This window comes from Electrona antarctica (assembly GCF_951216825.1).
Source record: "Electrona antarctica genome assembly, chromosome: 9".
In the NCBI taxonomy this organism is placed as follows: Eukaryota; Metazoa; Chordata; class Actinopteri; order Myctophiformes; family Myctophidae; genus Electrona; species Electrona antarctica.
The window spans coordinates 30287948-30303675 of record NC_136790.1 but is presented as its reverse complement, the minus strand read 5'-3'; the positions used below and the strand labels follow the sequence as shown (position 1 = coordinate 30303675).

The 15728-nt window shown below is 43.1% G+C and overlaps 1 protein-coding gene across 1 annotated transcript in view; it reads left to right on the top strand.

Moving 5' to 3' along the window:
* LOC306928883 (vitamin D3 receptor B) overlaps positions 1 to 15728 on the top strand; it is a 29794-nt gene that overhangs the window by 2025 nt on the left and 12041 nt on the right. Inside the window, exon 3 of the mRNA XM_079509163.1 lies at positions 15158 to 15305. Coding sequence (XP_079365289.1) covers positions 15160 to 15305 — 146 coding nt within the window. The 5' untranslated portion in view covers positions 15158 to 15159. The remainder of the gene's footprint in view (positions 1 to 15157; positions 15306 to 15728) is intronic.

Genomic DNA, 15728 nt, shown 5'->3' with positions numbered 1-15728 from the left:
GCTGTGCAGTGGTGATGGTACAGTCCATTAGGTCTCCTATACAGTAAAGCACCCCTCCTCCTTTCGTGACTACAGTAATTGGTCGCTTCCTCTCATATGTAACCCTATAGAGAGAAAGAGGCCGCTGTACTTAACAGTGTGAGCCACAGGCAAACTTGGACTGTATGTCCATGTGTTTGGACACTGGTTCGTATGTGTGTGTTCATGTTCCCTTTCTGTTTAGACTAATCAAGTGTTTCAGGTTTCTCCATTCTTGCAGCGAACACATCGACGTCATAGTTGATGCCTGTGCCACACATCACAACAAGTTATGTTTTGAGGGGAAGTCTTGCTTAGGGATGATCTTGGAGATAAATATGGCAGTTGATGCAAAGAGAAGTATTCTTTTTATATAGGAGCCTGATGATAACATAAAGGTGCAGGATAGTTGCATAATATTCTTATCAGTTTGCAGAAGTAATTTCTTTCATCGACAAGTAGACCGTAGCATTTTCTTTTTTGTTTCTCTTTTGTTTTTTGTTCTTGACATTATGCAACTCTGACACTGGCTAACTGCATTTACACCCCTCCTCACCCACCACATGACCGTCCATTCCTTTTCTTGTGTGTGTGTGTGTGTGTGTGTGTGTGTGTGTGTGTGTGTGTGTGTGTGTGTGTGTGTGTGTGTGTGTGTGTGTGTGTGTGTGTGTGTGTGTGTGTGTGTGTGTGTGTGTGTGTGTGTGTGTGTGTGTGTGTGTGTGTGTGTGTGTGTGTGTGTGTGTGTGTGTGTGTGTGTGTGTGTGTGTGTGTGTGTTCCATGCGTTCCATGCGTGTGCACGTGAAACTCCCATTCTCTGTCGTATTCTGAATAGACATGGATGGGACGTGTGTGTGTGTGTGTGTTTGAGTGGGCCTCTCCCTGCCTCGTCTCTTTCCCCTCTCCAGAGTCCAGCAAGGGGCCCAGTGTAAGGGGGCAGGCAGGCTGCCGTCATTGCCTCTCTCTCCTTTCGTAGGCCCGGCCTGGCAGTGGGGCCTGGGCAAGGGGAGGGAACCGTGGAGAGACCATAGGTTTGGACACGGGACATAGCAGCCCCCCCGCCACCCCCTACCCTCAACCCCAGTTTAGCCCATCCTGTGTGGGGCACAGGTCACCTTGTCATGTGCTATCCCTCTGATCATAGGGAAGCACATGAGATAGATAGGAAGATGGAGAGAGAGAGAGGCTAATGAAGGGACTGTTTTAGCAGTTCTGCAGATTAACTTTGTATGCATGCATGCCCTTACAATCTGTAATCATGAAATTCTCTAGATGTACATTATTTTTATTTATTTATTTACTGGATACGTCTACCATCATTATGTCATGTTGTGCTTGCCTCATTGCTTGATCCTATAGCCCCACTTGCCATTCCTAGATTTTTTCAGGTCTAGCATATCCCCATCCTAGCCACAATTCTCTCCATGAACCAACCAGGTCAATCAAGGTCTGATTTGATCTGTCTCCTCTGTACTCATAGTGACCCAGCTAGAGTTATGCAGTAAAACACACACACACACACATATATATATATATATATATATATATATATATATACACACACACATCCTGCAAATGTTGGCAGCGCTGATCGATTTCTGAGTCATTTGCGGGATTGCGTCATGTGATGTAGGAGGGGATTCTCATTGGAGCGGCCGGAGAGCCCCCCCCCCCCCCCCCCCCCCACACACACACACACAGCACACACACACATCACACACACTTCTTTCCCACTCAGGCGCTCCACATAGCCATTTCTCTTTTTTTTTCTCCAGCGTTGTTATACGTCTGGATGTGATTCCGGCTCTGACTCTTGTGTGTTGGGATGTGGTCTGTAAGCTCATTGCTGACATTCTTGGGACGTGACGCCAAAGGTTTTTTTCTTCCCTTTTTCTTTCCCCCTCTCTCTTCTGCATGTCTGTACGCAGTTAAAAATGATCACTCCCTGAAATACCGTCTGGGCCCTCATCATCCCCACTCCTTTATCTCTCGTGCCATGCATAATAACCTTATAGCCTTCTTCTAACTTAATCAGGTTTGTTGGATGGATGGTGGGCATATTTTTATACTCTCTCGCTCCATACTGACATGCATGGACGTCGATCTAACACGTGGGCTACCCTCCAAGACGTTTGCACAGCCTGTGTCACATTTTGTCTCTGCTTTATTTGCAACAAGTTGGCTTACAAGTGAGACCAGTGGCCAGTTTGCCGTCTTAGTAATAATCACGGTGCAGTCGCAAGTGTAAAGGGAGCCAGGAGAGGAGTGAAGGAGCTTCCATATGAGCAGTATTGGAAAGTTGCCACGGTCTGTCTTGGCATTCTTCCCCTGCAAGAAGCTTTCACAACACTACAAACTTGCTGCAGATAACAGGAGCCCCACAAGGGGTACACCGACTCATAGATTTCTCTATGCTAATAAATACATGGCAATAGTCTGCAGCATTGTTAACAGAGTGCTAACTGTGTTAATGTACCACAACATTTACTCCTTGTTGCAGAGATTCACACCATATGTGGTGTAGGCTTTGGAGGTCTTAACCCACATGGCATCTAATATCGACTAATGATGGAATGGTGCAAATTAGTGCTCACTTTGACATGGGGGTGCAGATGGTGGAAACGGTTTACACAGCTTTGCATGACAACAACACTTTTGTGGTAGCCATCCGATCAGTCAAATCTTGGTGGGATATCCCGTATTGTAAGGGGGTAACTAGGACGTTTTTAAATAATGTGGAATAGGTTAGTAATTCTTAAACTACAGAGCTGGGGGTAGTCTGCAATATGACACGAGGAGTCATTTCTCAAAATAACCATAATGATTTAGTTAAGCTGGACCAAGAACTCCACACTGACAGTCCTGTAAACGGTTGTTAAACTACCGATTTAATGTTTAGGACTTTCTTACAAATTTTCTTCTGTTTTCAAATCTGACCTGGGCACATGCTCTTATGACACTGAGGCCTATGTTATGAGACACATGCATGTCATTTTAACTGTTTAAATGAATAAATCAAGAGGAGGAAAGGATGAGTCATAGTACAGTCAGATGGATACTGGTTTGCTAGTTAAAAGGAAAAAGTGAAAACTCTCCAGTCTCTCCAAGTAACTATGGTAAAAAGCGGGGGTAAAACTTTGATTTTGCAGCTTTCGCCACCCACTTAAAATGACAAGCTGTAGTCTGTTTTGCGGTGTAGCACATAATTATAGCGCGCCTCATCTCTTGCTCATACTCATCTGCCGCTTGCTGCTTCGCTCGGTTTATTGTCAGAACTCCAGCCCTTCGGTCTCGGCTTCTGTTCCTTCTCTCCCCAACTCTTGTTTGCTCACTTAACAGCCATTTGATTGGCCTGCCATTTCACTTCACAACACTCAAGGTTTGGTTCTGGGTAGTGCTGCCAACGAATAATCCATATTCGAATGTAAAAAATAAAAGAATTATTGAATATTTTAAATTTAAGATTTGAATTAAAAAAATGACAACCATGCTGTTTTCGTGCTCAGACGCACCCACCCACACACAGTCACTTAAGGAAGTGGTTGCACCACTTAAAAATAACAATACAATTGCTGTGTGAGTTCTGGCGAGACTCTGTGCCACGTAAACTAAAACATTATATAAAAAATGTGTCTATTAAGAAAATTATGAATCATTCATTTGATCTCGCAAGACTCAAGAGAGCGCATTTCTCAGCACCAACCGCGGCCCATACAGGACCGGACCATATAGATAAAGAAAGAGACAGTTTTACAGCATATTAGGCTGCAATATTCATATCATATTAAAATCATATACATTTGACATTCGAAATTCATTCGAATACATGTGGTGTTTTAAAAGGAATATTCAAATATAATTGTTTTTGGCCAATTCTGGCAGCACTAGTTCTGGGAAGGGAGGATGGAGGTTCGGGAAGCTATCATGTTCCTTCAGACAGGAATCAGTCACATTAGATAGATGAGTTTTGTAGCAAAGAGGAGTATTGCCAGTCGGAGATGTTTGCATAATATTCAATGCTTTGACCTTTGACCTGATGACTCGTGGTTTGAGTTGCGGGAGTGGCGGTCATCACGTGGCACTGGCACCTCCGTGCCTCCGACCTCCACCCTGGATGGTGGCCTGGATCAACCAGCTTCCTGTTCACACAATCACCGGATTGGCTGAGAATGGAAAGAAAAGACCTACATCACACTCCAAACAACATTGCGCATACATTCAGACTCACACCTTATCTAAACAACTATTATCTGTTAGCTGATTCTTGAGGGCAAAAAGTTGAACCAGAGAGCGCAGTGGCCATCCTAATGTTTCAGTTGGGTTCCATTTTTGTAACGACCTCTAATAAAAAAAATGACAATATTTCCTCAAGACGAGTAGCTGTCAGAGATTCGTTTATTTTTAGTGTGTAATTGAGCTGGGGTCCCACCGCAAGGGTATTTTTAGACGTCTGTTGGAATATTAACAACAGAAAACAGACTGTTTGTCTTGATGGCTCCTCTGTGGGTCCAGGCTGGCGGCCTGCAGTGCTCACTCCTCTATCTGGTCCCCCTCCAGCGACCCAGTGGGGCACACTGGGGCTTTTGTGACACAGAATGTCACTGTGACAAAGAGGTCACCCCCCACACCCACACACACACAACACACACCCCCAATACCACCACCAGCGCGCGCACACAGCCACACACACACACACACACCACACACCATCTATCTTTATATCTCTATCCCTTCCTTTCTATCCATCCAACACACACACACACACACACACACACACACACACACACACACACACAAAATCCCTGCCACCACCCTGTTTCTGGCCAGCATCTCTCTGTTGTCCCTCTGTCTTTCTCCTATGCCACTCTCTCGCTTATCCTTCTTCTGTCTCTGCTTTCTCTTTGTACTCTACTTTTCTGAGTTTTCTCTCACTCTCTCTGCTTCTTTTTCTCTTCCTTCTGTCTTTGTTTGCTTTATCCCTATCTCTTCTCTCAATTATCACTTCTCTCTAGTCCCTACCTCTTCTCTTTCTCTCCCTCCCTTACTCCTTGTTTCTCTTCCCTCCCTTTCTCCTTGTTTCTCTTCCCCCTCTCTCTCTCTCTCTCTCTCTGTTACTCCTGTCTTTCTCTCATTCACTCTACTCTGTATTCTCACTCCTCTGGTGGGTTGGTGCTTCCTCTCTCTGTCTAACATTCTCTCTCTCTCTCTCTCTCTCTCTCTCTCTCTCTCTCGTGGGCTGGAGCTTCCTCTCTGGCCAACAGCGAGAGGCCATTCAGAGGGCAGTTATCTGTGTAGTGATGTGTAATTGAAACGGTAGCAGCCTAACAACACATTCACCATGTGACTTACTCTCCTAACAACACATTCACCATGTGACTTACTCTCCCCAGCAAGGTGAGAGTAAGGTAGTTATCTGTGTAGTGATGTGTAATTGAAACGGTAGCAGCCTAACAACACATTCACCATGTGACTTACTCTCCTAACAACACATTCACCATGTGACTTACTCTCCTAACAACACATTCACCATGTGACTTACTCTCCTAACACATTCACCATGTGACTTACTCTCCTAACAACACATTCACCATGTGACTTACTCTCCTAACAACACATTCACCATGTGACTTACTCTCCTAACAACACATTCACCATGTGACTTACTCTCCTAACACATTCACCATGTGACTTACTCTCCTAACAACACATTCACCATGTGACTTACTCTCCTAACACATTCACCATGTGACTTACTCTCCTAACACATTCACCATGTGACTTACTCTCCTAACAACACATTCACCATGTGACTTACTCTCCTAACAACACATTCACCATGTGACTTACTCTCCTAACAACACATTCACCATGTGACTTAAGGTGGCCTTACACTAGCCGATTGTTTTCAATCTGAAATCTGATAGCACCACACACTACAGGATAGTCGGAGCGGGGCAGAGAAAATATCAAACATTCTTGATGTTGATCGGGCCGATCCCGATCGCGCTTTGAGCGGTCGGCATTCCAATCGTGTAATGCACGATTACAAATAAAAGAGAATTTAATTGAGAGCCAGTGAGTCTCCTCCGCTACTTCCTACTTCCTCATTTGCGGGACTCGTTGTCAGTCGTGTGATATTGCGATTATGCTACAGTTACCCTTAAAAAAACATGTCAACTCAATGTCATTGTTGTAACTAAGATATCGATAGAAATTCATAATTTTTTTAATGTCATATTTAGCCATACGAGCGCAATATCCATAGCGTCCCTCCCAGCAGCAACAACAATCCCATGGCCTGAAGTGACCTGGCTCGGCCAATAGAATGACAGGGGTGGAGCTATTTGAATTCTGTGTACAAACACTGGAAACTTGTCTATATCAGCTTTAAAGTAAAGCAATACACAAAGACCAGTTGTCAAAACTAACCACAAAGTCATGAAATCCCTATTACACATCATTACCACTGCAAAAAGTGGACATGTTTAGTAGACTTTGGTCAAGGCAATGGATTCAAAGTGTTCACCGCTGCCTGTCTTTATGGTGTTTTACATAACTCTGGCAACACCGTACACATGGTGTAAGAACAGTTGATGTTGTTGGATGTTTCATCCTCAGTTGGTTTTAGGTGAGCTACCCCCTGTTTACATCAACAACATGTAATGTTCAGTGGTACTGACTTACTAAAGAGATTACATGATCATCCATGTCTTTCCCCTCTGCCCCTCTTTTCCTTCTAGCTCCTTGGCCTAGATTTAAGCTACGATCCACAGAGACCGTTAGTGTGTCAGATCCTGTCACTGACGTCTAATAAGAGTGCAGTCATGCTATGCATCGCTTAGTCCAACGGACCACAGGACCTTGCACGGTATCTGAGTATTTAGTTTGTCGCTACCGTGGTCGTAAATGTATTTGGTTCTCTAACTTCATTAAATGGAACCCTCTTCATTTGGCAGCTAATTGCATGCTTTTTCTTTTGTTGTTGCTGTGAATTCTTATTCTGAGCTAACCTTTGTTGTACAGGAATACACAGAGGCTTTAATTATGAAGGCAGATGAAATGAGTTGTAAGCAAGGTGTTCAGGCTATAATGTGATCAGTTGCATTGACTGAACTGCCTCTTGCTGCATTGCAGCAAATACAGTATTTCCTGCTGTTTTTCTGAGCGGTATGAAGAGGCTATATTCTGGTAAAAGCTTAAAATCGACCAGTGTCAGATTCTTCACATTATGAACTGTTGTGAGCAGTCTTGACAAATTCTATTAAAAGGCAGTTGGATGAGACCCAAATCCACGCCCCGTTATCCATGGAGATGCAGAAGTCAAGCCTGTAAGCGAATCTGAAACCACAGTGTTATGGTTGTATCCTCGGGCATCATGCTGCCATCATAACGCATGCAGGAGTGGTGGTGTAAATAATAGTCTGCATCATTAGCACAATAGCAGCTATGATTGATGCTGCCTAAAACCCCACACACATTATCTGCATATGAAGCCAGCGAGAGTAATGCAATGAAAGCCTCTAGAGCCCCTACGCTCCCTCTTACAGTTGCATGCCAGGCACTGGAATGGGTACAGATCTGGTCTAATAACCCAATTAATTATTTAGAGTCTGTTTTACTATTGTACATTTAGTGTAATGGCCTGCCATGGCTCAGTGGAATCACAGATCATTGACCTTTTCTGATCAGTCAATGTTTTAAAAAGGCAAACCATGTTTTCCTCATCTGTTTTTTCAACAAAGTAGCCTATAAACAGCTATTATGACTAAATGGTCTACTTGCAACTGTAGAGAAATCCTATGCTGTTGTGCCAATGTCCTACTGCATTTATCATGCAAAATTATATTCCATGCTGGTAAGCGTATATGCAGTCTCAATTCTTCTTTTTATTATTTAATGTATTAAACAAAGCCGTAGACAGCTGGTCCAATGTCAGATAATGGATGTGTTCTATTTGTTGAACATGTACCACAGTAAAACTCGAGGATCCAGTTAAATTGACACAAAAGTATTTTTCTGTGCCCTTCCCAGAATCTCAGCGCAGGCCTGGAGGGCCTCCTTGCAGCACTGTTTGTGAGTCTTTGTTGTGTTACGCAGAACCTGTTTTCCCACGAAATCTGTTTATTAAGAACCATTGACCGCTCTGCTACCTGGGGGTGGACACAGGAAACTTGGTAGTCAAAAAAACCCTGACTGAAACAAAACTGTATTTCCACTCAATCGTCCTGTTTGTATTGAGAATGTCCTGTTTTGGAGAATTTGCAATTATGTTAGTGCTTTCATACAAGCTCCAAATAGTGCCACAGTGTTGCCCAGTAGGCTAATTTAGGCTATATTTGCAGTATGCTGCATGGATTGGTTGAAATCTGAACCCTGGGCCCATTAATATTACATCACCGGTGTGGAAAGTGCTATCTTATAGTAAATAGCGTGCTGGCCTTATCTTAATGTGGCTACTGATAAGCCCTATCTTATTGTCATCCAGCCGTATATCTCTAAGTTGATGTGGATTTATTTTTGTACACAAAAAGTTCAGCTCATTAATGTTTGATTTATGGTCTTTTATTCGGCAGTTATTCAAGGTTGCTGGTGCACTGCCCTAAAGTGGCCCCTCAGTGGCCCATTTAGTGTGTAGTCATTCTACAGGACCTTTGACTCTGCCTGTGTACTTTACCTCTGCGCTCGCAGAGTGGCGAGGGATGTGTAGGTGGGCTGGTGACTCAAGGAAAGGTGAGCTTGGGTTTGCATGAACAGAGGTTGAAAACCCACGACATGCATGCGTGGAAACAATCTGGGAAAACAAGAGAGCACAGGACACACCCATGCCCATTCTGTCACAAGAGGCTAGCTGGTCACCATAACAAAGTGTAACTGGTGGTGGATACACAGCTTACATAAACTTACGCCTCTCAGTGGCGAGTGGCGGCCACAATTCATGTCTTAACGAGTGCTATTAAAATGTTGTGTGTAGCTGTCAAGTCTGTGCTACGGTGTTGATTCAAACTGCCACGTCTGTGTCACAGTAAATGACTATCATTCTTTGTGTCTGCACTGCAAAAGGACGAGTGTTCATTTAACTCTGAGAATGTACAAAATGGACCCTGTGGTTCTCTGCGATGACTCGAGCTGTCTCTCTTCATCAAGAGTCCAGAGCAGATCGCACCAGGAGCTCATTGATGTGGCTGAGTATTGAAGAAGCCTGCCCTGTCCATATTCTGTTTAGCAAAGTTATCTTCAAACCAGCCATCCGCTGACTATTTCCCCCCACAAATATTTGCTCCTCTCTGATGTTTTGAGGCAGACTGTCTTGCTGTTGCATTCTGCAAAACATGGTCTTTGCGTTCTTTCGTGGACCTTTCCTTGTACTAATAATATTGTATTTTCCTAGTTTGAAGAATTTGTTTTCTTCATATACTAAGTCTAAAGCTTTTTGATTGAATTTAATAACTTAAAATAAATGGCACTCCTATGAATTAGAAAATAATTCTGTGTAAAATAAAGTCGTCATTAGTACTTTGTCACATGACCAGTAGATGTCTAAAGATGCTATAGGGCGTGGCTTTCTGGAGCCACTGAAACGTCGGCCATTCATTTTTCCCCATCGAGATTTACAAAAGTATTATTATTAATATCAACTAGAACTGCACTTTGTCGAGTGCCTACTTACTTACTTACAAGTACTGTCGACCGCTACGAACTTTCAAATCTCAGCCTCTCTGTAAAACATTGAAATTAAATTCTAAAGTCGGGTTATAACTGGCTGTCAATGGTGACGTAATTACGATATGTTTCAATATTGGTTGGGTAGCAGGTAACGTATGTACGTATACATGTTAGGGATGTCCCGATCCCGTTTGTTTGCTCCCGATGCGATTCCGATCATTTGAGTTTGAGACATACCGATACCGATCTTTCCCGATCCGATCTTTATATTTTTAAATAACACTTATGCCATATCACAATAGCAAATATCCTAATGTATGTCACTCTAGTGTAGTCTGTTGTGTTGCCTTTCAATTATTGAAGAATGACTTTCATTGTGTTTTTTTTTTCTTTCTATGAAAGCATGAAATCATAGCAAAATAATGATGTATTGGTTAATTAGAGTCGATCAGCCGATTCCGATCATTTGAAAATCATGAGATCGGAGCCGATTTCCGATCACCCGATCCGATCGGGACAACCCTAATACATGTATGTTAGTACTATACTGTGGTCGGCTGACTTTTTTATGCATATGCTCGGAGGTATATACTGATGTTGATGGTGAAGTAATTAAGATATGTATCAATGCCGGGTTGTAACTGGCATTTGATGGTGACGTAATAAAGATATGTTTCAGAGTACATACATGTATACATACAGACATTACATTTAATTCACCCGACACCGACACTGAAACATATCCTAATTACGTCACCATCGACAGCCAGTTATAACCCGACATTGAAACATCTTAATTACGTCACCATCAACATCAGTATACCTCCGAGCATACGCATAAAAAAGCCAGCACGACCACAATACTTGCGTGCTCTGCTTGCACAAGTAATTATTTTAAGCCTAGAATCAAGCCATCCAAGATCCTGGTGAGTCATGACCATAAAACCTTTGATTCTGTGAAAAAAAAGTTTGAATAATTAATTATATGATACCACATTTAATAAATACCCTTTGTTTAGCGGTTTTCATTTTTCTTTCTTCACAGAATCAAAGTTGTAATGGTCATGATTCACCAGGATCCTGGAAGGCTTGATTCTAGCCTTAAAATAATTGATAGGCCTATAAATATTTGTGTAAATCTCTCTGGGAAAAATGAAGTCGGTCCAGAAAACCACGCCCACTGCTATGCTCTATTGGCATACACCAGTAAGACGCCTTAGGGCGAGACGACCTCGCCTGGGTGACAGCGGATTTTTTTTCGAGGTCCTTTTCGAAGACCCTCTCGAAAACGAGATACTGTATCTCAAGGGGTATTCCCAAATAAATAATTTAAATTTACAGTATAATATACAGCAGACTGCTGGGCGAGTGCTGGCGCTTTGGCATGGGGGGTCAGATCAACATATGGAATGAATTCTGTACTGGCCATATATGGAGCGTGTCTTGAGTGTACAGGGTTTGATGAGGTCAGATCAACATGGAATGTCAGAACAGGTCAGCTCCATATATGGAGATCTAAGGGTGGTAGCGGGGGCCGGGCCTTAATTTCCGGGCCTGTTGAGTTTTCCCCGGCTGCTGGGCTGCACCAATAACTTTGGGGCAGGCCCGTCTAGAGTTTAAATGGACAGGTATGTCAAAAGGGAGACATCGAAGTGGAAGGATGGATGGGGAAGGATCAACATATGTCAGAACAGGTCAGCTCCATATGGAGATCTAATGGTTTGAGGTCAGATGTAGAGTTGCTGGCCAATATTGATGACATCAGAGATCTCCATATATGGGCATTCCCATATATGGGCTTAATATTGATGACATCATCAGGGATCTCCATCCTGATGATGGAGAACATTTTAGAAAAACTAGAGCGGTGCCTGTGGGGCCTCCACAGCTGTGCCCGTTGGGCACTGGCCTACTTGGAACGATGCAAGTTGGAAATGCATGCCCGACCCAGATATTATGCATTGGAGCCTCTACAGCGGTGCCCTTTGGGCACTGGCCTACATGGAACGATGCAAGTTGGAAATGCATGCCCCACCCAGATATTATGCATTGGAGCCTCTACAGCGGTGCCCTTTGGGCACTGGCCTACATGGAACGATGCAAGTTGGAAATGCATGCCAAACCAGATATTTTGTCTGTGTCCTTTTTATGCCCATACAGTATATGGAGTTCTTTCTAAGGCATGCCAGAATGATGTCAGAACAGGCCAGCTCCATATATGGACACTGGGCAGGGGCCCTGTCCAGACCCGGGCAGAGGCCTTTTTGGGGCGGTTCTGGGCAACCGTGGGTCCGACCCGACTCTACACCGGCCACTGCACCCCCTGTGGTGGTGTGGAACGCATGTGTCTAATTTGAAATCTGTGGGGCGAACTGTTCTCAAATTACATGGATTACACACGTTACTACGCACAGACAGACAGAGACTTGGTGCATTTATAGATATACTAGAATGGTGCCCGTACAGCGGTGCCTGTTGGGCACTGGCCTACTTGGAACGATGCAAGTTGGAAATGCATGCCCCAACCAGATATTATGTCTGTCTCCCTTTTATGCCCATATATGGAGTTCTTTGTAAGGCATGCAAATATGGAGTATATGCAGCCAGCTTGTGGAGTTCTGTGTCAAGCATGTCCAAATATGGAGTGTTGTGAGGTCAGAACAGGCCAGCTCCATATATGGACGCTGGGCAGAGGCCCGGTCCAGAGCCCGGGCAGAGGCCTTTTTTGGGGCGGTTCTGGACAACCGTGGGTCCGACCGATTCACTGCACCCCCTGCTGTGGTGTGGAACGCGTGTGTCGAATTTGAAGTCGGTGGGGCTAAAGTTCTCGAGTTACGTGGATTACACACACACAGACATATTACAGACTAGGGATGCCATGTTGAAAATGTTAAAAATTTGGGACACATCGGCTACATAATTAAAAAAAAAAAGGCTGATATATCGGCCAAACCAATTAACATCGGTCCGGCTGTATTATCTATCTATCTATTGTATTACTATCTATTGCACTAATGTAGTGCAGCCATTTTAAGTGCCTGCTTGTTTCAGTGACTAGAGTTGCTGTATTTTCCTTCAACATATGGAACACATTGGATTCTGGTTTGGCGATTGCCTTGACCAGTCAAGACATTTCCTATTTTATGCCCTGAGAAACTCCTTGTTGATCACAACGGGGTTCCACCATGCCTCAAGCCAAGTATAGGCTGGTGACTGGTCCGGTGCATCTCAGGAGCGGGACTGGTGTGTATATATATAGAGCGTCACAGTCCTGCCCCCTTTCAGAACAACGAGGGTACCAGGAAATAATTCCCCATTCATTTTTCCCATTAGACGTTTCAAATAGTATTTAATTAAACTAAAGACATTTAAGCCTCGGACAAAGCCAACAGCCGAGTTGACAAATCATGACAATAACCACACCTTTTTTTCTGAAAGGGGGCGGGACTGCGATGCTCTATAGTGGAACTGGAAGGCACTGCTGCAGTGCCTGTTGATGTTTAGTTGTCCTATGAAGAAACACTGTCCAATGAGTTATCGGCTACCTTTGTTGCAGTGTTGCCTTAGCCATAGCACACCCACTGCTAGAGTAGGTGTGCAGATTAGATGATAGATGTATTTGTTTCCCCACTCTTTCCTCATGCCATTGCCCTGGCAAGTATTAATTTAGGACTGCTGACTGATCTAACGACATTTTTGCAAAACTCGAAAGACAAAATCGAATCATGTGGATATGGGACTAAAATATCAAACTAATCCATTTTATCGTTCATAACAAAAATAATCGATAATTTAATAAAATTATCGATTAATAAACTACACCTATTTTTGACATTTTCACAAATTTTCAAAAACCTTTCACAAATACTAGATTTACAAGCTCTGTTATCTTCACTAGTTTTTACATGACACCATCGTGCGACCAAGTATAAAATAGGGCATAGCTGGTCAGTCAATGTGTTCATATATAAACAATTTCTCGATTATTCGATTAATAAAAAATTTGTAGAATAAACACTGTGGAAGAAAATGATCGATGGCTCCAATGTGGATCTAGGACTTTCTGTGACCAGCCTGTGACATCAGCCTGATCAGAGCCCCAGTGAACTACAATTATAAAATGAAAGTTGAATATTAAAAAAAGTATATATAACCTATATGAAAACATATACAGTCAATTTCCGTGGCCTACTGGCAGAATCTGGCAAATAAATGCAGACATTACACACAAGACCCTCTTATAGATGGTTAGCCTGCTACAAAGACATGTAACCTCCATACTGTATCCTGTTTTTGTTATATAATTATAAAGAGTATTATAGGACACTGCAACCAAATATTATGGACAGTAACCTACCTGTGGTATAAAACTGACCAGGTTTGCCGAATCAATCAAGTGTACCTACATTTAATGTTTAATGGCTTTGTTTTGCATCCTTTATGTTCACAATGCTAGAATTACACAAGGCTAAATTACAAGCCTCACCCAGAACACACAGTGCAGATTTTTACTTTTATGCCTTGCACAAGATTTCAGAGTTTTTGATGCCAGAGCTTTTGGCATTCATAATCAGATGCAAATGATGGAGCAGTCTGTCAACACGTTTTAAATAATTCAGCCAGGCCCATACCTCATTGGCTGTGATTTGTGTTTGTGGAGATTGATATTGGTGTTGTTGCACTCCGTCTTCCCATCCTTTTGTAGTTCTTTCACTCCACTGTGGAAGGAAAGAGAAGAAGGGAGAAGGGGGCTTTGTGCCGAGGACAGTGATTGTTTGTTTATGAGGATGCTAGCCTTGCGGTGACTGGATTTTTTTACTTCACTCTCTGGTAGGGCTGTTAAGTGTAATAGATACTTGGTGTGCTATATAATCAAATGTAACACAGACCTTGCATTTTAAAGTGGAATATATATTATATATTTTTTTTTCTTTCTTTCTTTTCACTTGTCTCGTATGGCACTAGGGGTACTTCCTACTAGGCTCTCAGGACAAAACGATTGGAATTGAGTTCACCGCTAGGGGGAGAACAGAGCGGACTTAAATCTTGCCAGAAGAGTGGACATAAAGCTTGGGTTGAATTGGAAACAAGGCTGTAAAATGTGTTGTCTTTCTCTGTATTACGCCTTTCATAAATCTCTGCAAGATGCAAACAATGGACTGAAATGCAGAGCATATTGGTCGGTCCTATTGTGCGAATAACAACTTTGATATTTTTTTACTTTTGAGATCGTAATTTGTAACTTCTCCCCCAATATGTAACAAAGAACAGATCAAATTTCCCCTAAGATTGTAATATTATTCCTTTCATAAATTACTTCAAATGTTTTCTTTTTTGGGGGTGGGGGAATAATGAACAGTTTCTGCAAACGGGAGTCAATTTCATCCACTTCTTTGCTTCTCTCTCCTGCTCCTGTTTGTTTTTCCATCTCTCTCTCTCTCTCTCTCTCTCTCTCTCTCTCTCTCTCTCTCTGTGTAGTGATGGAGACTACGGCTGTGAGCACCTCCACTCTGGCCCCTGATGAGTTTGACAGAAACGTGCCGCGGATCTGCGGCGTGTGTGGTGACAAAGCCACTGGCTTCCACTTCAATGCCATGACCTGCGAAGGCTGCAAGGGTTTCTTCAGGTACACAAACACTGACATGCGTCGCCGCCACTCGTGAACATGGCCCATGGGTTCTCCTCCTCACACATGGGTCCAGTTAGCATGCGCACCCCTCATAAAGACAGGAGAAAAAAGGATAACACATACCCTACGGAAACATGTGCGCCTTAGCACACACACACGGGCATGAACACACATACATAATGACTACCCGCCCACTCACTCATGCACACCACTCAAATGTAATTGCCACCCACGGTTATGTAACAAAATGCACAAAGACGTTCACTAATGTTTGCGCACAAGCATGATACACAACATGTATTGTATGCAAATGAGCGAGAGCTTATAGAAATAACTCAATGCCGAGGCAATTGGATGCTTCTGTAGTCATTCAGGCACACTGGCGTTCTCCATTTGAGCTCCAAGGACCTCCAGAATGAT